This window comes from Taeniopygia guttata, chromosome 2 (assembly GCF_048771995.1).
Source record: "Taeniopygia guttata chromosome 2, bTaeGut7.mat, whole genome shotgun sequence".
Taxonomy (NCBI): Eukaryota; Metazoa; Chordata; class Aves; order Passeriformes; family Estrildidae; genus Taeniopygia; species Taeniopygia guttata.
In genome coordinates, this window is record NC_133026.1 from 50,367,469 (window position 1) to 50,393,063 (window position 25,595).

At 34.6% G+C, this 25,595-nt stretch overlaps 1 protein-coding gene across 2 annotated transcripts in view; it reads right to left on the reverse strand.

Moving 5' to 3' along the window:
• CNTNAP2 (contactin associated protein 2) overlaps positions 1-25,595 on the reverse strand; it is a 1,027,622-nt gene that overhangs the window by 701,341 nt on the left and 300,686 nt on the right. For both annotated transcript variants that reach the window (XM_072924024.1, NM_001193337.1), the window contains 1 exon segment: positions 6,702-6,812. In XM_072924024.1, coding sequence (XP_072780125.1) covers positions 6,702-6,812 — 111 coding nt within the window.

A 25,595-nucleotide genomic window follows, 5' to 3' on the forward strand; every position in this document is an offset into this window, starting at 1 on the left:
AATGAGCTGAACCCAAGTTCTTCATGGATTTTAAAAGAAAAAAAAATCAGAGATGGAAGTTAGTGCTACACAAAATATTTATTATGGGTAATGCCAAAAGGACATGTTAATAAAATGAAAAGGTTTTCATTTACTCTCAGAGCTAATGGAGCTCCTAAAGGAGCCATGTCTTGAAATGAATTTTAAAGAAATTTAAAAACAAAACCAAGAAACCTCAAACAACACAGAGAATTCCACCAATAAAAAGCATCAGTTGCTTTATTCTCTCTAAAGTATTTCAGAAATACTGTTTATACTGTGTGCAGCACAAATAACGCTATGTCACGCACAAACATGTTTTTTGGGGTCTATTAATAAGTGAACCAGTAGAGGTTTTTTTCATTTTCAACCATATCATTTTCAACCATATCATTTTCAACCATAAGTAACTTTCCATTTTTTTAAGTGGATAAGTAAATATTTAATAAATAAAGGCTATCAATTTGTCCTGACTTCTGAAAACCTAATTTGATCTACACTGTTCATGAGATGGTTTTAGCAAACTTATTGAAGTGGACTGCAAAACTTGTGTTTATCTGAAGCACATATTTACAGAAAGAGAACTACAGTTTATTTACTTTTTAAAAGGCAACCATATTTTGGTGATTTAGCTCAGCAAGACCTCTCTTACAGGCATACAAAAGCTAAGTGGATTATACTACTCTCATGATTTTAACAGTTCTCTTATGCTACTCTGTTCATTACTTTCAGGATCTTGTCTACTTACAAAAGACAATATATACTGTAACCTGGATAGTGAACTTCCAAACCACTGGCAAATCCATAACCTTTTCCTAAGAGGATTTTAGTCAAAATACAATGAGTTGTGTTGTGTACAGGTATTCTTAACCAGCTCAAAGGTGTCCTTGTCAACACAAGGAGATTGCAGTATTTAAGGTGATGATCTGCAGTGTGCATGTTAACAGTTTATTTGGACAAATGTTAGCTCAGAGGGAGCATCTCCTTGCTTTAATATTCATACCCAAACTAAATTCTTGGCAAGTCCTGTGAAGGTACAAGGCCAGACTGCTCACACAATGCAGGTTGATGGTAACTGACTCTTCCATATACACTTTGCTGAAAGGAAAACTACATAAAATTCTTCTAATATCCCATTATACAATAGTAATAAACAATTGGAGAAATAGTGATATTCATTTTAGTATTGGAGATTTTAAAAGTGAAGGTAAAAAGAGCCTAGGCTAGGTGTTCCTAGAATCCTTCAAAGATGAGGATCTAAAAAGTTTACTTTTTATTTTTTTTTAGTAGAACCATTGCCATAGATATGACCGACTTACTGAAAATGGTCTGGGCAATAAAATAATCATATCCCATTATAGATAAATTCTTGCATCTTCCACACAGAAGGCAGAAGTTAAAACTTCACTGAGGAAAGAAAAAAAAAAAAAAGAACCCTGTCACAATTACACCTATGCCAACACTTAAAATTTCTGATGCTTTTTTATAGTCACATTAATAACTCTGATAACAGGCCAAGGTCAGCACACTGACTGAAAGGTAACCTGAAAGCTTAGATACACATTACACAGTGGTGCTAGGAGGACTGCTTTTTGAACATCAATTGCTCTACAGATACTTCCTTTCATATCACGTTATCAATTTCATTGCTGCTTCTAATACTGGACTTAAAACAGATTCCCTGCTAATATTTGACTTAAAACAGAACCCCTGGGTACCAAATTTACTCTTTTTTATTCCACTGTGCAAAAGATAATTTCCACATATCCTGAAATTCATTATGACCTTCATAATTTCACTGTCTGCTGGGATTACTTCTGAAGTTTTGAGACTCTACTCAGTTTCAAGCAGCTTCCAATTATATTATGTAACATTGCATTATGTTGAAATAATGTAGAATTTCTTCTCTGAATTAAAATGGTATGAGATGGATGATAGGCAGCATTAATTCTCGTACTAGTGAGAAGTATAAGGTCCAATAGCTTGGGAAGCATTTAAAGGAAGACTGATATTCATTATATCAAATGTGTGCTAAGAATCCTTCTCGTGATGTGATGCAGTCCATTGATCCTATCGATGGCAGGTCATAAGAAGTTAGACCTTATCACCTTGACATCACATATGAAAAAGTTACTGAGTATGGATTTTAAAAAGCTGTAGAATTAAGCAATTGAAAGCTCTCCTTTTCTCTGATGCCACTTTAGCTACTTCAGTGGGAGAAGAGGTATGACATAAATGGAAGGAACAGTAATCTTTTTAGATAGTCTACTAAATAGATTCCAGTTAAAATTTGATCTGTCAATGACATAATGGCATATATTTATCTTAGAAAGTAAAATTAATTTTTTCAAAGATAACACATCCCCATATTCTCCAAATTGTACACTGAATCATTTAATAGACTTGGAATTGTTTGATTTACACAGGAGGTGAGCTAATAATTGACAGAAATCTCAAAATTATTTTTCTTAAGAAATCCATCCAAAGCAAAAAGTTTTAGGATTTTATAACATTTAAATATTTCACAATGCTTGCATATATATAGATAAAAGTGATAGTGACAGACACAAAAAAACAGAAAAGCCATGAACATTTCTCCTCTTCTGTGGTGCTTTTCCCCCTCACATAAATTACAGACATTTCAAAAATAATCTGTACCTTGGTTATACTGGCACTAAACATCACACAGATAAATTTAAAACTAAAATGAAAAATATCCTAAACATTATGATACAGTAGAACACTAAGACTTAGCTGTTTAAAACAAAATATTATCCTACTACCAAAAGGATAATATGATAGAAACTGACTACATCCAGCTTTGCCTGAACAGTTGCTAATTCAGTACTGTTTAAATTTTTAAGTACAAGTCTTTGCTTATAAGAGTTTAACATAATTCATGAGCCACCACACTACCTTTGCCAAACCTACATTCACTACGAAATTCATTGCATCCTTCTGTCTCCACAGAAGTTTTGTCACAGCTGAATTTCAAAAAATCTTCATCCCCTTGTCTTTGCAGGCCTGATGGGAACAGCAGCACTTGCTTTGTCCAGTATTAACTCTAGTTAAATCTGTCGATAAGTAGTAGTATAGCTGTTCACAAAGAAAAGCAATAAATTTGTCTACAATTTTCCTACTTCTTTCCATGATGACAAAATGAAAGTATTTTGGTTGCTTTTATCAACTGCTATGATTAAAAGTGTCCAAGAAGGCAGAAGAAGGAGGGGACCATGAGGGGACCATGAGACAGACTTTGTGGGGTCTATGAATGAGAGAGCTGGTATAAAATGCAGACTTTCATTGTGCACCCAAGTTTTTGGCTCTTTGTGATAAAGACCAATTATTACAACTGTGATAACCATCACAGTTGTAATGATTATATAAATCAAAGATTCTTACTCACTGACATGGAAATTGTGAAAACATGGAAATTTTTATATGTATTGGTACAAATTTGCAAGACACTGACAGACCCGTAGGTAACCACTAAATATTTGTTTCTACAATAAGCAATTTCTCCTATAATGGAAAATAACCTTTTCCATCCCCACCCAATAATAATAATTGAGGTGGAGATGGGGGACATCTCCACCTAAAAAAATTATAGGATACTTCTCCTTGCTTAAAAAGAAATAACATTCAGAACAGGAAAAAGCAACAATGCAGAAGAAGAATCATCATGTAAATTGATTCGGTTAATGTTTCTAATCAAATTTCTGACCATCAAATCTGCATTTCCTTTGAAATAAGTATACATACTAACCCATAAGTCATTGAAGGCTTACAGAGGTCAAAGCAGACAGATGTGGAAAATGCAAAATATTTCACAAACTGACACAGAAACCCACCCTACATATACACCCTGGCACTTTCCAGATCAATTTCCACAAAGACTTAGTTCTATTTGCCTAAATCACTAGTTATAGGATTTGTAAATAAAGTGTTATCAAACATTAGAGTAAATTCATGGATGTTTCTGCTTTTGAAGCCTCCTAAAAACTACTGAAAATATTGTTATTTTTGGCATGCATCCTTCCAAGTGCAACATTTATAGCAAGAAACTGAACCACAACAACTATAGTGACAGCTCCAACCTTCTTAACAACATGATGTGACTGTTCAGGGAATCAGTGTTTTAATCAATGGAATAAAATACTCTATCTATTTAAATAAAGTGTTTTGCCAGTCTAGAGTGAAGTGCCATGAAAACAGGAAAGAAAAATAATTGGGTTGGAGAGTAGAATTTTCAAATGTGCATTTCTTTAATTTAAAGGGTCTGGGGCTAGAGGAGGGGGAGTTCTTTCCATTTAATGACTTGAGCACAGTGTGGTTTAAATAGCACATTTGATTTGGGAATCTATTAGCTGATAATGACTCCTTGGAGAGAAAAAAAAAATTGGATTCCCTTATTACTTGTTTGATTAGCAATATCTGTAATTCCGTGAAGTTGTAAAATAGCTCAGTATTAAAACTGAGCTATTTTCCATCACTTGCAGAAGCATAAACACAGACAGACAAGTTCCTGTGTTAAACACACTCTTGAATTCTGCAGTACTTTTACTGCCACTAGGATTAGAAAAAAGATATTTGTTCATGTACATAGAGCCTCGGTTTCGAAAAGTATTTTTTGCTATGCTTCACAGATAGTAAGAGATGGATAATAGCAATCTAGCAAAGCTCCTATTTAAACAAAGAGATGAAAATGCTATTTAACAAAGAGATGCAAGTAAATTTTCAATGAGGAAATAAAGCCAGTGTTTGATTAATGACAACACTGATCCATATTGGTAAAAAAATGTCATAAAAAGAAACTGCACTGTAATGATCATAAGTGTAAGAAAGGGAAAGGTAAATATAATTAGAATAAAAAATTAAATTCCAAATATCAATCTGCCTTTCACTTAGAACAGAATAAGTAGTCTTGTAAACTAAAATGAGAAATACTCATCTAAAACCAAAGGAAGATCCTCCCAGCAAAGCTGATGCTAAGTTGTATTTTATTAAAGTGGTTCTAGTGGCCTTTTTTAAAACTTAGAACAGGGAATAGAACAGAAATGGACATAACTATAGTCATTCAACAGAATTCAACTTAAACAATGGGCAGTGTTTTAGAATTGAAGCACCTCTCCTTTCATTTGATGAATATTTAAAGACAAAACTGAAGGGACCTGACAGCCTACTAAAACACACATCCAAACACACTGCCACAGAAATCCTGAGAGCTACAAAAGGCCTATAACAAAATACATGAAGCACTGAAATAAATGCCTGTGACCAGCATAAAACAACATCTATTCTCATTCAGAAGCAACAAACCGTGTTATCTACTGGTCTGCAGGCCTAAAACCAAAGAAATTGCCAATGCTCCTGTCTGGCCACAGGCTTTGCATCAGATCTGCAGGCCTGTAGCACTAGAGCTCATCAGTCATATTTTCTCTAAGCTAATCTTTGGCTTCTGTTTAGCTCTCTTGCAATACCAATTTTTTAACAACCAATAACATAACCTGATCTGTTTTACATTTAACTTAGCTGTGTGATTGCATGGGCTACGGTTTACCAGTATAACAATTTTAATATATTTCTATAATCCCTTTTCTGCAGAGGATAAACTGGTATTTTATAAAAATGTAGGGTAGAGGACCAAAACCGTGGGATGACAGCAGTGGTATTAAATGTACAGGCACAGGCTGACATTAGAGGAAGCAGGACTATAAGTAACTCACTATGTCAATTACTAGTCATTAAAAGAAAGTAACTCAATGGCCTGGCTAAAGCTTATTTTAGAGAGCAAAGAAAAAAAAAACCAAGACCGGAAAAGCAAACAAACAAAAAAAAAACCAAAGAAGGAAATAAAGAGATCAAAGAACAATAATTCTACACGTGTAAATCACAAATATGCAGAGAAGTTGCAGACCAGTAAACCAAGAACAGTGTCAGAGCTCTGAGAGTACCAAAATGCCATAATTGCATTACTCAGTGGAGAACCCACTCACCCTGCCAGTGAGCCTGGTGGTCCCATTTCAGCCTCCAGGTATTACCTGAGCCACATCATAGGCTCCATCATGCCTGGGCCCACCTTATATTCTTCCCCACTTATAGATTAAGCTTCCTGGCTTGACATTACACCCAGATCATTCCTTCCTACATGCTGGCCTCCAGACAACTGGCAGAGGTGGCAGTGCTACAAGCACTATTTGTGGACAGGGGATGGTGCCTCAGTTTCATTAAACCAGGTAGGCCATCAAATTTATGCACTCATTCTTCCAACCACTAAGTCTTAGGCAGCTTTGTTACGTCTGAATAAAGTGTTACAGGCACTCATTGTATTACAGATATACATGCAAAAGCCAAAGTCCCTGTGATGATAGAAAAAAACCCTTGCAAGTAGCCAACAAAGACAGGTATACCCCTTTATGTGAAGTCAATGATGCAGCGGTACTGTATGACTTCACTGACATCAGGCATGTGCCCATGCTGCTACACATTACTAGCAATGCCCCTTTCCTTGCAGTGGAATTACTGTCCCATAAAATGAAAGAGAAATTAATTCAGTTCATAAAAAACAGTCTGTTCAAACAAGAATAAGAAATAATATTCCACATAAAACACATTTTTGCATTAAAAATATAATTCATCACCTTTTGAAATAGCCAAAAATAGAGGTTGAGAATGTCCCTTACCTCCTCGCTTGTTTAACTTGGCATACCCTGGCACATAGCTGCTTGTCATGGATGATGAACTGCTGAAGGAGGAATGTGGTAGTGCTGAGACCAGTGGTTCATCACACTTTTCTGAAACACAAGAAAACAGATTCACTTTATGTTCTTAATTATTCATATGTATTAAGTGACAATGTGCCCTTTATTTTCCCTCTGGGTGATAACAAATCCTTGTTATTTTTGTACATGTGGAATGCATGTAGCTACGTCAGAACTTTTCAACAAAACAACCTCTACAACCACAAACCAACACAACAAACAAAAACTCACCTCAAAAACCACAAGAAAACCCACAAAAAGCCACAGACACACACTCTGACATGAGAAAATAAAGGCTTCAAGCATTGATAAAATAAGGTAATGGTAATATCTAACCATGACCCAGCACCCTCCCTTAGGGATAGAGTGGTTGAGCAAAATAGCCTACCCTGATATAACTGGGATGTTTTAACTGACACAAAAAGCTAGTGCTAAAAAAAAGTATTATTATGACAGCTTTCTAAGAAGTAAATAAGATACACATTTTCATTTCTGTAACAGAAGAGCTGATAAATCTGATATTAAAAAAAAAAAAGAAAATAAATTAGGGAACATTAATTAATGCCTATAAATTATCAGATACAACAGATTAACTGAAAAAAACACTATACTAGCTAATCACTAAATTCGTTTGAGTTCTTCACTTCCATTTTACCCTGCTATGAAGAAGATTAACTTGGTATTAGCATCTAAAATGAAAAAAAACCAAAATCAGTATCTTAGGCTTCCCAATGAGCAAAAAACTGTAAATCAAATCTCTTTCTTTTGCATTATATAAATTAGAATGAAGAAAAATGGCTTAGGATTTTTCAAATACTTAATTAATGTACTGCCTTTTGTGAGTTTTGTTGTGGGTATTTCTACAGATGGGAAAAATATGTAGCTTAAATTACTCCTTTATATCACAGGTAAAACTGAAAAGAGCCTTAGCCTACACCAGTAAGCCTAAATTATCTTTTTAAACACATGGACTGCAGCACAGTCTCTGCTGTAAGTGGAAATACGCTCAATTTATGTATCTAGAAAGCATTAGGTCACCATAGGTGCTCTACATTAGGTCTAAATATGCATAAACAGCATATTTAATGCTCAGCCTCAACACCTAGTTTTGGTACAATTAAAAACCAATAGTTTGATCAGACTGGATCACACATGGAGACCAAATAAATTCTACCTTCTAAAGAACTTTAGGAGAAAAAAAAAAAGGATTTTGAGTGAATCAAGTAATATATAATGTAATTCTCCTAAAATGTACAGTCTCACATAGTAAAAAATAAAATTACTTTCACAGGAATAGAAACTGAAGTACAGAAATACAAAAGAACATTAATTCATGAATCCGTATTTTGACATTTAACAAAGAAAATAAGCGTCCTTTACAAATCTTCAAGTTACAAACATTAAGGGAAACAAAAATTCACACAAGCACAAGCAAGAGTAAAGGGCAGCTGCTTTGGACTGAATTAAATAATAATTCAAATGACTTTTAAGCTCACTACCACAGTATTTAATGATGGAATTTTGACAAGGGAAGATAAATGGTTTGAAACATTATTGTTTATACCACAAACTAGAAAGATTGATTTCCTCCTCTGCTTGCTCTGGCTGCAGCAGACCAGCACATTTGGTCAGAAGCCTGCAGCCGGGTACACCTCACACCACATCCCTGCAGCAGCACACCAGGGCTGTGCACACACCTGTTTTCAGATCCTGGGTGCCAGGGTGTTTTTACTTCAGTCTAAGTGGTACAAGGTTAGAGCTAAGAATAGGAGTGAGCAGCAGATTGCCATAACTACCAGCTTTTGTCCTAAGTGCCATAATCATATAAATGCAGAACTACTTGACAAAGTTTTTCTGAAGTATTTCTGTATCTATTGGTTTATTTTGTGTAGATCATAATAGCTTTTCAGCTTGCAAACTGCTTGTGCTGCCACTTCATTTTCTGTGCTACCTAGCTAGTGACTTAAAGGCATTTGCCATTAATCCTGTTGTCTAGGTAAAAATAGAATGAAACATTTAAAAGCAGAACAACACACAATGAGAAGTTTTTAAAAATACATAACACAATCTTTTTATATAATTTTCATATGCTTATATTACATGATATTTACCCTTAAGGAAAAAAACCCCATGTTCTTATCAGTAATGAAAGCTAAGATTGAACATGTACCTTTGTTCTGTTTCCTGAGGGTTTTTAAATATATTTTGCAAAGTAAATTGTTAGGTTTATACAATTTTCTGCCACCCATAGCTTCAAACTAGGGTGGGAAGAAAAATCTGCATCTTCCTGAAAAATAGTAGAATGGTAAAAACTTAGTTACAAAAAATGGGTTCAATTTATGCAATTTGATTTATTACTAATATAATGGGAGGCTACTATGTTACTATAGTCTAAGAAAGTATCATCTTTATTACTATAGTCTAAGAAAATGTGGAATAAAAGATTTATCTTAAAACATAAAGAAAGTTTTAAAAAGTTATTTTAAAAATGTGAGCAAACTCTTCATTTCCGCAACAGAAATAAACACAGATTTTTGACACTGGGCTCAGAAAAAACATGTCAGATGAAAAAAGCCTCTCCCAACAATAGAAGCACATCAGAACTTCAGATCTTTTACTGGTTCCCATAGCTATTAAGAAAATTCCTTCCTTTTAATTTGACAGCTGTTATATTTGGGCTAGTACTGAAGGTTCGCAAAAGAAAATATGGAAAATTTATTTGGAATTAATATTAGTTTCTAAATCAGTAATAGTCTGCCTTATTTCTGTTTCACTAATTCATACTCTTGGATTCAAAAGAATAAGACAGAGAAGCTTGACTTAGTAAAAAAAAAATCCCACAGGGGGCGTCCCTCTCTATAGTCACAATTTTTGCAGACAGTCATGAATATGCTTCATGTGATGTATTTGTGGTTCTGAAGTATTTAATCTGAGCCTCAGCCCTCCGAGCCCCGATTTCTTAATTTAATTGGAATCATCAATACTGTGGTGGGGGCTAGGAAAAAACCCTGAGTTGACATCATTTGCCTTCATTGTTTAGAACTGTAATCCTCTCCTATGTCTATTTTGACAAACCAAGTAAAGAGAAAAAAAGTGTCACTTTCTCATTTTTTTAAAAATACCAAACCTCCCAATCTTCCTGCTCATTTAGGATTTAAAATATGAGAAATTCACCATAAATGCATATGAATTACAGGAAAGGGCCATATTTCAGATTAATAGACTTAAAAAAGTTATTACATCTTTTCATTAACTCCTGACTTTAGGTCCAACAGAATAAAAGTCAAAAGACTGCTTACATAAACTAATATTTCTAGCCCTTAGGAAAGTTTCACTAAATATATTGCACTATTTAAACTTCCAGAATACGAAGTACTGTTATTTCAGAATACGAAAAACCAACCTTAGGAACCTTTTGTTCTTCCAGCAGTTTTAGTAACTTCCTGCAGAATTCAATTTTTACTTACCAGAATCATATATACCTTCCTGTTACTGAGATATAATAGCCTTCCCCATATAAGTCAATGCACTGTGCCCTGTTAATCAATTACAGAGCACACTCTCCTGCCAGCATCGCAGCAACAAAGGAATAAACTCTCCTCCATACCATTTGTCTCAGTGATATATTAACAGCCAAGGCAGCTTAGGTCCATTTAAATGTTAACTTTCTGAAGCAAAAAGACACTTCCACTCCACTCTACTGCATTTAGATCAAGAGAACTGATAACTTTGTCATAAGAATGATGACATTTGTTACTCTGACTTCCTTATTCAGAGAGATATAACAAGTATATGTCTATCAAATCAAGTCTTCTTAAGATTCTAATAATTAGATCAATGGATCAAGGCCACTTAATGTCATTAAACACAAATGCAAAGCATCTTCAATCCCCAATTTTCATATTCCTCAAGACTTAAAGCTCATTGAAACAAAAGTGTGCTGTGCACTTGCTCTATTGTTACATGTTTTCTCAGGCACCTGGCTATTGGAAACCAAATAGCAGATGAGATGGATCTCTTGTCTTATCAGCTGCAGCCTCTCATATTTCTAGTGTTCACACTCAACAAAACAAGGAAAATATATCTACCCATTCTTTCCTGTTTTACAGTCTATTTCTAGCTTATTTTTATATCCTAACTATCATGCTGGATAAACTAAAAAAGCTCATCTTCTATTTTGTCTGCAATTGCTTTAATTCCCACTTACTAGGCTATGAACTACCAGGAGAATAGGGACCTCATTATTTGAAGGGACAGCTGTTGACTGCAGCACAAAGCAGTCCATATACACACAAACTCTCTTATCAACCCCCATAAGTTATTAAAGTTTATCCTCACTATACCAGTCACTTCAATGATTGTTGATGGGCACAGCAGAGTAAAATACTTTGATGCTTCACTTCATAGAAGTCTGTTCAAATGCCTTCTGATCAATAAACAGTTCACCTGTAAAGCTGCTGACATATCTTATAAAAGTAGTCTAAGTAGATGAAAAAAAACATTCTGCAGTTCATCTGTGTCTTCTTGACATTTGTATCTAGCAGTAGGTTAGAATGCATACAAACTATCTAAAAATACTAAGAAATGGGAAAAATATACATTTATAGTTACAGGTAGTTTTTATGAATAATCTGGAACTGCATCAAAGGGTCTCCCAGAAGCCCTTGCCAAGAATCTGTCAGCAAAGTAAAAAGGTGTGATGTGTACAGTCATTCTAAAAATGAAAAGTATTTGGATACTGATAACCATAACTCATCAGAAATAAGTGATGGTGATTTACCAAGCATGCTTTTGAATAAGAAAGGCTTTTACATCATGTGGTCCAATGTGCACTGAGGAACGCACCTTTAAATAAATACCAAATCCATAATTCATCTCTCCTGCTTTAAAATCTTCAGTCAAGATTTCCTATAAAATTATAATCTAAGACAACAATTTTGCTGAAGGATAGATCTAAGACATAAACATGCCACCAACAAAAACTTTACTAAAAAAAGCTCCATATGTCTATGTCAGAAATGAAGAACTTAAAAGCTGAACAACTGAAATTCAAAAAGGCAAATGACTGTAATGTCAGTATTGTGTTCTGAATTAAAAATAACCATAATAAATAGCTAGCAGAAGATTAAAGAGATGACTTGATCTGTATCAGCACTGAAAAAAATATCATAGCCAAGAAATATCCAAAGCCCCAACTCTCTAACTAAAAGTCCTAATCAGCTTTCTTTACCCTAGACAGACAGAAAATTTATGATACAAATCACAAAATCCGAACTATTACCAGTATATCCAATTCACTAATTATACAAGAATGCCTGTCAAGCGTAGGGGGGAAAAATGGTTATAAAAAATTTCAATCTTGTAATGCTTTAAATATGAATTCCAAGATAAATGTTAGGGAGCAAGGGAGAGAATCATATCATCTGGGCTTAATTTGTACTGTATGCTAAATGCTAGTTAGCCTAAACACATTTTTCTCCTCCAATTTGAATACATAATTTCACTGTAGTGTACTGAGGAGGAAGAATAAGCCACCAAGCACTTCTGAAAAGTAGCCATGAGATTGCAAGGACACCCTGAAACATGGGTAAGTACATATGGGGACTGGCATGTCTCCAGTGACAACCAATGTGAATATTAATGTGGCTGGTTTGGATTGCAGTGTCTTATTATGCTGAGACAGCCTCACTTTCCATATAGCACAGGTAGGTTTTATAATCCAAAACGAATGCTAGAATATACCAAGTTAAATTCACAAGCCTGTGTCTCCCCAAAGAGTAGGAATAAATAAGCACAAGCTTCTAGAATATTTTATGCACTGCTTCAAATGAACTTTTAAAGTTATGCAAGCCAAAAAGCAGGAGGTGCTTCAAAGCAGCTCATCATCAATGGCAACCCCTTTAAAAACCAAACTTAGAAGCAGGTGCTACTGAGCACAGGCTGCCACAAGTTTAATTTCAGTCTTCACCCTGTCTCACAACCCTGCTGCCCTGTATGATATTCCTCTATCCAAACTTCAGATCATGTGTGACAGGAACGCAGGTGATTGCTGAAAAGAGCCAGGTAGGATATACTTCATGCTCTCAAGTACTTAAGTCAGAAAGAAATCAGTGAAGAGTTTTTAAAATACAACCTTCTCTCATGGGGAAAGAAAATACTTGCCTGTCAGGTGTATTTTTCAAACATACCAGGCTTTGATACATTTGGGGTTTTTCAAACGAAAAACTTTCTGCCTTTTGCATGTTTTATTGTGTTTTCTTGGCTTGGAATAGAGTTTAAAGAAAACCTACCATATTCTGCTACTTTCTTTTTATCTTTTATAGGATAACAAGCTAACTTTACTCCTCCCCAAATTTCTTGGGCCTCTTTATATGTATACTAAATGGTTGCTGGAGTAGAAGCTTAATTTTTTACCCTCTTCTGTCCCACTAATTTTTCATATTGCAGAAGCTGGCAGATTCTCCACATGACTGACATTTCAGACAACACCCTTTATGACTGTTTGAGAGTCAAATTCTCATTCAACTTCATGAGCAAATGAGCCCAAATATCACTGAAGCTTTTCTGCAAGAATTGCTCAAGCTCAGCTGTAATCAAAAAGATTAGAGCAGCGCATATTGATCGCCTGGGATATTTCATATTCCTCTTCAAGTTGTATACCATCAATAGAGATAATCCATTGTTACTTCAAAAGGTTAGTTGCTGCTGGAAAGGAGGAAAATGCAGCAGCTCTTTTTCCCACTCCAAGGTGAACTCACAAATTATATTAATTTAGTGGTCTTCACACACAAATCTTAAACATTAAGGTTACATGTTTTGAAGTTTATATCAAGCCTTTCTTTAGAGCTCTGTAAGGAAAGGAACAAGTGTCTGGTAATGCTTTTTTATGGTGCTTACTTTGCTCAGAGCAATGGACACGAAATATGACCTGCTTCTTTTTCCTGGTTCTGAATCAGGAATTAATCTTTGAGCATCACCAGGGCCATTTCTAAAACTACATGTGGATGCCCACAGACAGACAGAACTTTACAAGATCTTCCAAAGTATCCAAAGTATCTTTTTACCTGAACTTAATTTATGATACCTATTGATCAGTTTTTAGAGTAGCCAATGACTTATAAATCTGAAAGGTCATGGTATGGCTACAAATTTTGAGTACTACAAACTACTATCGTATTCCACAAGGCCTGGACTATTAATAAGTAACAAAACTTTCTTGGTTAGAGGAATTTTTAATAAATATTTTTAAATGTCCCTGGGAAATATCAGAAGTAAACATATCATAAGAATTGCATCATTATGCAATGTACTGTATGACTATTATGAGACATTTCTGGATGGATTGCTACATGGATAAACTACAGCACTCTCCAAGCTTCTGTCTTTAACCACTGAAAGTGAGAAAAGGGTTAAAGCTAACATCATTATTTACTGTGACTTACAACTTACCCAGAGATATTAGGATTTGTTTTTTAATTTGTTTTAATTAAATTATTCATTATGGATATCTGAAAATACTTACAGTGATCTGAATCACTGTAAGTATAAATGTATACAAAGCAGCCTCCTGAAATTAAAAGTTATAAAAATTTCAACTTCTCAGAAAGGAAAAAATAGAAAAGAGTATCAAAAACTTGCCAAATTCAATTTTTCAGAAAATTATAATTTTAAATCCTTCATTTACCAAAATGCATATTTTATTTAGTATTTTACATTCAGAAAGAACAAGGCACATCAAAGTTAAATGTATATATTATTTTATCATTTAGTAAAATTCAGTTTTAAATAAATTTAGAAAACTATGTTCTTTCTTACCTACAGTAAGACTACTTAGGCAGCCGGTTCTGGCTGCAAGTTGTGGTTTGATTTAGGGTTGGATTTTTTTTATTGTTGGAAGAGAGTGGACAGCAGAAATTTTTACATCACTCTAAAGTAACAGCACACCTGGATTGTCTCTGGCCTACTTTAGAGTCCACAGTCCATTAGGAATTCATCAAATGTTTCCGCCCTTGTGCCTTTTATGAACATGTTTGTAAACTGTTTTGTACCCTGTGAAACTCAGAGTTGTATGGGAAACCTGCATATTTTTTGCTCATTTGAAAAATTTCCACTACCAGCGTCAGTGGCACCTGGAATAATTGAAAGTCAGTCAGTCTGGTTGGATGCTTGGGCTGTCATTAAATTGTCTTTAGTGCATAGGCAATAGTAGACTATCAACTCTATGCAAAGTAAAACTCATGAATATTTACATATTTTTGCATACCCAACCCTCAGATGCCTCTTCAGTTATTAACCTTCTGGCATGCAAATATAGTTCTTCACCTTTTCACTACTGAAAATAACAGAGAATTTTGAAGAATGTTTACAGCAAACAAAGCTCCAGCTTAGGTGCCTTTATAGGTACAAGTGATTTTTCACAGACTGGTGTCTGAGTTAAGTGTGAAGAAATCAGGAGTCAGGTCACTGAAGTTTTGGAGTTGCAGGTGGAAGGGCCCACAACAATGAGGATAAAGATCAAGAAAAAGAAAAAGAATAAAATCATCACAATTTATTTCATTAAATCTCATTTAAATTAGAATAATTTCATTAATTACCTAGCCTATGTTTCTCCTCAGTAAATTTTATGTCAACTAGTGTCTTTTATTTATGGGCAGGGGTGGAAGCTCAGTTATTTTTTTGGGTTTTCTTGGGGGAGTTGTTTGTTTTTGTGCGTGTTTTGGGTTTGTTTGTTTTTTTGTTGTTCCTTTTTTTATTTGTTTGTTTTTCAGAACTTAGGGATAAGGCACTAGTGGGTAACAGCTAATTTTCTAAATACTTTTTCAAACAGCTTTACCTTTCATCATTGCTTTAGCAAGTTTCCATCTCTAAAATTAAGCTTTTATCTTTAGCAAAACCAAAATATGCTCTTTTTCCCCCTCAAAGTCTTATTTATTATAATGGTCTTTTTACTTTTAGCAGCTCTTTATCAACATAATTGATCTGAATTTAGAGATGTTATTCTACGCTTTATCTAATTTAAGCAAGACCAAAGCAAACAGTGAATTTAAAATTGCTGGACACTTCAACAATAAAAGCACTCCCACAGAAAGCTAAACATTAATTCTCAATCCAATGTATCATAGGTACAGAAAGATAGATGTTTTAGTGTTTACAATGTATATAAATTAATTTTTAAAAAGTTACATTCAGAATATTTTATTATCTGTAATGTGGCTATCAACCTACCCACATATTTGTTAAGTTGCTTAACAAAAGTCTTGCGCGAAAGTTAACTCAGAGCATAAGCTGCAGATTCCCTTCTGGAGGCCTTATCAGAAAACTACAACTTTCCCTGTAATGGCTAGATAGTAAACTCTGTTCCTACCAGGCAGACAAAATATTTAATACCATTAAGCATGCAAAGCACATTCCACCCTCGGTTAGATGAGAAACAAAATAGAAATTAGCAGGTTATGCAGAACGCAGCAGAGAATTGCCTCTCAATTTGCACAGCAGAAAGCAAACATCACTTAAGCTTAAATCAGGGTTTTATTCAAAAGGATTATTAATTCTATGTTTGTCCATTGATATTTTCCTTCATATCCCCTATAGAGAAAACAGATGTTATATTTATAGCAGAAGCTATTAGTTTATCATCTGTCTAATGTTAGAAGTGATGAGAGAAGCAAAAGCCAAAAGGTGTGTGATATATGAATGTAACCATATTATACCGACAGATTATTCTTTTCCCGTGTGCAAAAGACAAATAAGGTCTAACTTTTATTTCCTGCCTTTTCTTTGAAGATTTTCTCCTCCAACCAGGACTAAAATATGTGTTTTCTCAGTTCCTGTCACTGGTGCATGGGAGGATTAACTCCAATTGCATTTTGCAAACTTTTATTGAAAAGCGCTCTTTCCCACATTTCTGAGGAAGTATCAAGTGACCAAAGAAATTAAATTGTCATGATACATTGATTTCACCAAAGCATCAACAAAGTATTCTGAAAAGGTGAAAGAAGAAATACTTTTGATAATTTTCCTTACTCTTGCATTAATGTAATGCATATGTTATATATGGCCTATGTTTAAATCATGTTGGTCATGATATGATTTCACAAAACCAGAAGATAAGCTTCCAAACAATGCTGATATCTTTTGTGGTTTATATTAGGCCCAAAATACTGGCTAGAACTGTGGCTAGAAAAGTAAGAACAACAAAAGAAATTGAGGACCATTTGATAATAGAAAAATGTAACCATAGTTTAGATTTCTGAACTCTCTGTATTGTAAACTAAAAAGAGCAAGCTGCAGTACAGCCAGCCTGTGAGACACAACATTCTCTGAGGCTTGTTATACATACAGGGAAACTCAAACCAATTATAGAACTATATGGCTGTGAATTTTGACACTAGAGCCCCAAATTTCTTACATTAATACCTTGAAGAAAAGAGATATGTAAATCAGAGTAGGCTAACAAGTGTTTTCATATTCTGGTAAAAAAATCTGCAAGTTGATTCCAATGTGTTCAGCATCCTTAAGCACTCAAGCAACAGCACAAGGTACAAGTCAGTTCAGGACAGTAGCTTCATAGCACATATTTTGTGGATGTGTTACCATATTCCCCAAGGTTTGAAAGCACCTAGCATTTAATAATTAAAAGTAGAATGACTATTTATCTCCCTAGAGACTAAAACAAAAAAAAAAAATCCCACCCTTATGACAAGAAGATATGAAGATTTGAATAAATTTGTATATCTGAAGCTGAAAAGAACATTTTTCTTTTTGATAGAGTAACAAGTTGGATACATGAGAATTCTTGATTCCCAGGTGTATTTATAGGATTCCTGTTTCTGACACAGGTCAGGGCAACTAGCTTCACAAGCAAACTCCTCATCCATCTGCTTGGATTCATGATTTTCTAGAATGAGTAAAATTTGGGATGAAAGCCAACATTTAAACTAAGTGACTTAATGCCAGCAAAAGAAAGTTGCAAACATTTGAAAAAATCTGTATGAATGATAGATCAATTATTTTCTAACATTGGATAGCTATAGTGAGAACTATCAGTCAAAAGTGCAATCTCCAGTTTTGACATGACACACAGTTTTTAATTCCAGAAAATGTGGTGTGCCCAAACTCTAGCTGTTCTATATTCATGGGAGACAATAAAATCTTATAAAGGTCTTTGATGGTTTTATCATTAGTGGGAGGAGATACAGATTTGGAGTGTTTCAGGTCTTTCTATATACTTTTTAAAAAGGGATTAAATTCCAATGAAAAGAAAGCCAGGGTCAGCTGTAATTAATCCTTAGCAGGAGCATAGGATGTGATATCAAAATTGCACAATCATGCAAAATTAAAAAAATTTTTAGTGAGATTCAAGTGCATAAATCATGGAACTTGGAAAAATATATATCCAAATTTTAGAGTAGCTCAGATTGTTTTAAAAGATGTCATTAGTAAATGACATGTGGGATCCAGTTGTAGGTACACTTTTACAAAATAAGTTACCATGTGATCAGCTTCTTATTTTGTACTTTTCCTTTCGCTTTCAGGGAATCAAAACTGGAATGTATAACATTCATAAACAATTTTTATTATTTGGTTTGAAAGGGGTAGAAGAGAGGAATAGAAAATAATCAATCACTGTGTAGTGGTTTTTGGGTCTTGTTTTTTTAGTAGGATGATATTAAATCAAAAAGGCACAACTGATACTCAACAACAATTGAGCAAGTAATGGTGCTAAATAAAACAGTGAGATGCAAACACAAGAGATACAGAAGACTTCAATATTTTGAGATCCACACTCAGTTTAAATTTTCTGGCTCTTTTCTTGAAGCACTGCTACTGAAAGAAAAGGATATCTTAAGCTTCTCTACCCTAAGAATACCACAGGAATTGTACAACATAACAGATTCCTAAATATATAAAGAACCTTGTGGTTAAATGAATTTGGCTTCTTTCCAGCCTCCTCCCTCAAAAAAGCAAAAATGCATATGTATTGCCCTGTACAAAATAAACAAACAATATGACCATTTCCAAAGAACTACTTAACTGAAAATAAACTTTCTATCCAGACTATGAAGTTCAAGTCAAAGGACAGGGGCTGCCTGTACTGATCCTAATGGTTCTGTCATACTAGAAAAGATTGAAAAGAAAGGGTAGAAGGATAGTGCTTCTCCTACATCCAGTCTACATCACCCCAGGCAAAATTCACCAGTCTTTGGTAACTAAGCAGTCTCAAAAAAAAAAAAAAAATTCATCCATAGCAAAAGAGAGCTTATGCCTTGCTCATGCTTGTCTGGTGCCTTACTGGGGCAAGAAGAAGAAAGCTTTGGATGGAAACAGAAGAGAAGAAATTGCAAAGTAGCAAAACCAGTTTTGAACACACTTCACATCAAAAACAAATTTAAAAGGGCTTAATCAAGAGTAGGGTTTATATACCTTTAATTGTGAAAGTACTACAATCCCAGGTAGCTTCATGTGCTCTTTTTTTGGAAAAAGCTCTCAAGTTTTCCCCATGTACTTTTTTGTCTCATCAGAAATGCTTGAATTAAGAAACATTCATTAAAGAGAATTGTAATGCAATTAATCTTAAAAGCTGGCTAGAAAGATGCCATATATATGGGTTTTATAAGGGTATTTTTAGGTATGGTGTGTTGCTGCATTCCTCTTTCTGATTTAAATAACCACACCTACCTTATTTTAGTGTTCTGTAGAAATCCAATCCAAAATATTTTACAATGGCCTTAGCTTCCCAGCTTGTCCTGCTGTTCACACAGCATTCAACATATAAGTTGTTAGTCTTTTCTAATTATCAGATGCAAACAGTATTGACAGCAGCAGCATCTATTATTGTATCTTCATTATCATGCTCAGTTACAGCTGAGGCATTTTTAAGGCCAAGAGAATGTGATAATTATGCTTGGTACAACCTTATTATTACTACATGTTTAACATGTCAACAAAGGAACACAGGACAGTTAAATTAGCATATGTGAAAAATGAAGGTGCTGAATAATTGTAGCCTGTTCCCTCCAATTTTAATCAGATATCTGAATAGTAAGTTCCTAACATTACAATTTACTACCTTTGTCTGGGTCATGGACTCCCATTATGTTCAAAGTGAAGGATGCCTCCTGTAAATACATTGGAAAGCCTGTATACATATACAAATACTGCAAGGCAGGATTACCTGTAGGACTTTTCAGTCATACCAACTGGAGTTGCTCAGGTCTTGGCAGGGGTCTGCTGATTCTGTGGTCATCAAAACACTGACCAGAAGTGAGGTAAGAAAGAGTAAGAAATGGCCTTGTGAGCTCCAAGGGAAGACAGGAAGAGGGACAAGAATATTACGGCTGCCAGATTCCTCTGGAGGGTCCCAGTCCCATGGAGAGGAGCCCACACTAGAGCAGGGATACAGAGAGACCAAGTGCAGCCGAGAAGACAATGACCCCACCATTTCCCATCACCCTCAGCTGCTCAGTCAAGAGGTAAAAGTCAGGAGAAAAAGAGTGAAGTTAAGACTGGAAAAAAAAGAGGGACTGAGGTAAGCGGGAAGGCATTTTATGTTGTTGGGTTTAATTTCTTTGCAGCATCCACCTATATTTTAAGTGGCAATAAAATAAAGTCATTTTCCCAAGTCAAATATGTTTTGCCCATGAGGTAGTTGGCAAGTGATTTCTCTGTGTTTATTTTGACCCACAATCATCTTATTTTTTCCCCAGAAGGGTGGGTATGCCTGGCAGCTGGCCAGGGTCAACCACCAAGCTGCTAATCAGATATCAGAGAGCTGACTGCACTGTTTGTCAGAGACACCAGACATTCACACCAATGGCATTGACTAAAAGCAGTGTAAAAACATTAAACATTGGGTATTTTACAGATATACTTGAAAAGAACTAAGGAAAAATAAATTAATTTGTAAGTTGAATTCTACAAAGTTAAATTTGAAGCTTTCTGCTTCAAGTTATAACAGCCTGTCCTCAGCACAATATTCACATCCAGAACAAATCTGTGAAGGTCTGGATTTCATCTCTCCTTGACACAGACTCTTGGGATCTCGCTGAAAGGAAACAGGAGATTCTGGTGGAAGATGTCCCTGCCTGTGGAAGGGAGGTAGGGACTAGGTGATCATTAAAGCCGCTTTCAACCCATACCATTCTATGATCCAGACAACATTCCTCCTCTATGAAAGAAATAGGGAAGTGATACCAAAGGAATCCAATTATGCTGTCCTTTCAGTAAACAAAAAACACTGACAAGGTCTGAGTTTAGGTCAGTTTGCCCTCTAATGAGCACAGCAGAGCTGCCTAAATAGCTGCATGTCAGGAGAGAAAAGACCTCAAAGGGAACACTTTTTACTTGCCTGTTCTAGGCAGCAGTTCTTTAAATTTGAGCTTGCGCTGCAAATCCAATATCTGCCACTAGTGCCTGAAACCAGTGGCATAATTGGAGGATTTGCTACTCATTTCTATGTCAAGCAACTTGTGATGTGAGCTTTTCATAGAGAACATGGTAACCACCCTGAATTCACATGCTATTCTACATCTCTGAAATTTCCATTCCTGGCATACATGCATCAGCAGCAACATAAATCATACTGCTTTGATGGAAGTCTCTTCACGTCTGCATTTTCAACAGTGTTCAGAAAAGTTTAAATGTACTGTGTTGTCAAACACCACAAACACAGTGATAGTGCAGCTTTGCAATAAGACAGTCTTCACATGTTGTCCTCTAACAGGATTTGAAAGTTTACATCAAACCTCAAATGACTTACTCAAAGCACTGAAGTCCTCATGCCTTGTCCTTTTACAGGTGACTAGATTACACAGAGTAATTCTGGATAAGAAGTAGTAAAGATGAGCAAAAATCTTGAAGCAAAAAATAAAATGTTTGGATTATTTCATTCAGCAATGAAAGAAGAACAGCAAGTCAGGATAAGGAAAATCTTCTATAATAAAATTTGTAAGATCATATGCCAAGTAAAATTATGCTTTTCAAGTTTGTTTCTTTCTCTCTCACTCCTGAATCCATAAATGATATGTCAAAATCATATACATATAATTAAGATCTTTAGTTCATAGAAAAAATTAAGTCAAAGGGTATTGAAAACAAATCAAAAATAATATAACTGAAATTCAAGCAAAAAAAGACAATGAAAAAAATTATCTAATAATTATCTATTAATTATCTAATTTTCCTCAATAAATTCTCCTTAAATTAAAAAGAAACAGAATTTGTATCTATTAATATCTTCCCAAATTTAAAAAAAAATCTACACACAAAAAAAAGGCAAATTATGTACTTCTTTACTATTGTTCACTTTACTTTCTGGATTAATTTCATTAAGCTACCCTTAATTTAATTTAAAAAGTTAACTTTTATGCTCAATGCAGTTTGCCAGGATAGTATGCTGAGTTTGTGAAGATTTAATTTTCTCTTATAAATGAATGAACAAGATTGGAGGAAGATATAATGAATGATTAAGTGATTGCAGTTAACCAAAAAGTTTCATTTTGTTCCCTTATGGAGAATGATGGAATATCATTTTATTGAAATCCATTATCATAATGAGAAGATATTCTATGCCTGATCTTAGCCAAAAGGCCGGTGAGGATACTTTAATGACTTACTGCTTCTGCTTAATAGGGAGATTTCGTAATTACTGAAACTACATCTGTTTGATTAATGAGCCTTTTCCAACATCCATGCATCTTCTTTTAGTTTGGCTGATAAAATACACTTGGAAGCACATACACATAGGTGTTTTTCTTCCTGCATATATGTACCAGTAAAATATTTTTGAGAAAAAAATAGAAATTACCTCAAATAGGGCAGTATAATTCTGATTTCATTATTATAAGTAAAAGTTTGCAATTTCCCCCTCCACTTCTGTTATACAGAAAAATGAAGTTTGCAATAAACATTTAAGTGACACTTGCAGTGAATTTTATGGCCCATCTCACGGATATCCTAGAATGGTTTGCAATCAAGTGGGAAAAAGAGACAATCAACCCAGGAAATATATAAACAAAGGCCCACTGATGCTGTGAAATGATAAGCGCAGTACCTGCACATAGTATCCATTTATGAAAATGATTGCAATTATTTTCAAGTTTGTTTTCACAGGTTGCTCAAAGACTATGAAATTGTGGTATGACTTATGCCAAAATTCCTCCAAATAATTTCAACTTCAAAACCAATCATGTGATATTTGGAGCTTAGAAATCATAAATGAAGACCTATGAATTAATTCTCATGCTTAGACTTTTCACATGTAGCAGTAGGAAAAATAGATTTTAAAAGAGTATCAGGAAAATAGTACAAGAAAAGACTGCTAGAACTTTCCACAGGCAAGAATTTAAAGAAAAATGATCATTAAATAAGGTATCAAATATGTTCCTTAGTTACTTCAAAGAAGAAAATATAGTGTGGTCATATCTGAACAGCTGATATAAAGATATTTTTTATTATTTACAGAATGAAAAGGTATCACCCAACTCTTGTATTATCTTCACCTCAAATCTGTCTTCATTAAAAGAGTTCTCTGCTGAAATGTCAAATAATTTCTTCATATCTCTGTTTTACTGCCCCAGTTGCTAATTCTTTATTAAGACCATTTAAAAGGTAAAAAAAGCCTCTTTTTCTCAAATAAAAACAAACTTAAAATACATCGGTGTATTGTCTTTTACATTATTCACAATTCGTAAGTGCTGAATAACCTTCTGTATCATGGTAGTGCAAAAATTTCTCATGTATTATCTGTTCTGTTGTTTCTAATATGATATTAAAAGACAGTTGTCAATCTGTTCACTTGATACTCTGTGAACCAGCTATTTCTGAGACACATTTCTTGAATTCTTATTTCTCAGCTAAGATCTCATCATTAACATGAATACTTCCTTTTTTTTAGTGTTGATAATGGCAAAATGCATGTGTTCAAAATGCTTAGGGAAGAAACATACTGTACTTCAGTATAGGTAGCAATAAGACACAGAAAAATCAAACCTATGTACCTCTTACAAAAACTGTTCTACTCACCTGAATGTCCATTTAGCATTCCTGTAATGTTAAGGAAAGAAAATACTTACATGGAGCAATATGCAAGGTATTGCCTACAAAATATAATTTCTAGGTCACAGATAGCAACTCATTAAGCCTATGTTCTCATTTTTTATCCCAGAAACAATGTCAATAGTTGTATGGTACTTTGGAAATTTATTGCACCCTTAGAAGGAATGCCAAGAAGACAACACACACCTCTTCCAGAATTGCTAGACGGCAGAAGAACGCATCATTTACACTGCGCTCAGGTCACCTCTGTCCCAAATTTGTTCAAAACTTGAAATGCTTATAGAAATATATTCGGAAGAGCCCTAGGGGCTGTTGGGTAAACATATGCCAAAATCCCCAGTAAAAACTTTTGTTATTAAAATGTCTGATTTTTTTGCTATCTCCATATAAAACAAGAAATTTTTTTTATTGTAATGGGAAGACTACACTGTTCCTTGTAGGTATCTTTGTGCATTTGTGTTTAGGGGTAATAGAAAGCTACTGGCTATAAAATAATTAAAAGTTATGTAAACATATAAAAAACTTGTTATTTTCCATGGTCTTTTTTTAGTCCTGGCTACAGACTGTTTTATGTGAAAAAATTAGAACTTGGAATAACACTTTAAAATAAGGTAAATCAGTCTCCACCAATCAATTTCTTTCTGTGATTAAATGTGGTAGTATATTGACTGAGACACAAATTTCGTGCAGCATTTTACATAGAAATTTCAAGTTAAAATAAAATAACATGGGAAATAGCCCAAATTTCATTATTTTATTTTATCAAGAGAAAATGCTTAGCCCCAACAGGTGCCTCCCACAACAAACCACATCTTCAATGATTGCATAAGTGAAATAACTGGAGATATTTCTCTGTTGCAGAAAAGCCAGACTGAGCGCTGTCAGCTTCCAGACTAAGTTTATGAATGGGAATGCTGTGTGTTTGGGATAGTGCTCTTTGCAGCCACTGAATGATGGACATGAAGAGCACTGAATTCCAATTGCAAAACCAAAGAATTGTAATTGGCTTCAGGGAAAGACAGCAGTTGATCTGAAGTGTAATGAGAGCAGATTTTAGCCTAGTGCCAATACTGCAGTTTTCAGGCATGATTATATAGCAATTAGTTCATGATCCCTATCCTTTTCAGTTCTGATCAGTCTTTATGAGAATTTGTTATATTGCCCATGGATAAAAGAAAATTGCTTCTGTGTAATGGAAAATGGAAGGTAGAACAGGTGTAAGCAGGAAGCAGACCAACAATAATTGACCTAATAAGCTCAGAATATTACCATTAATACAGTTATACCCTTTAAGTTTAGAGGCACTAAAAAATAATTTGTATTTATTAAGTCTCGTGAAATCACTCTGCTGTTTTAACAGCATGAAAATGTGTTTTTGTCACAGATGATGCCCTTGCAAGCAAAGCAAAAGAAAAAGTGAGGGAGAAGTTATCAATAGAAAAACATTTATGCATAGGGGTTGGAGAACCCCCCAAAAGTTAAAACTTCCAAGGTATTAACTAACTATTCTAGACAGTTCAGTACATTACTTCCAGGGATACCTGGCATATAAAATATCTGCTGATTTAATTAGTGTTTTAAAAACAATTTAAAAAAGCCCAAACCAACTGGGCATCAAGATTCGCATTCCTTATGGAGAGGACACAGAGGAGACCAACAGGGCATACTTGCAAGTGAGCTACAACTGCAACAGGATTCCCAGATGGACAATTTTTCCTTATAATTATGACAAAATTAAGCCACAAGATTTTCCATTGGCCA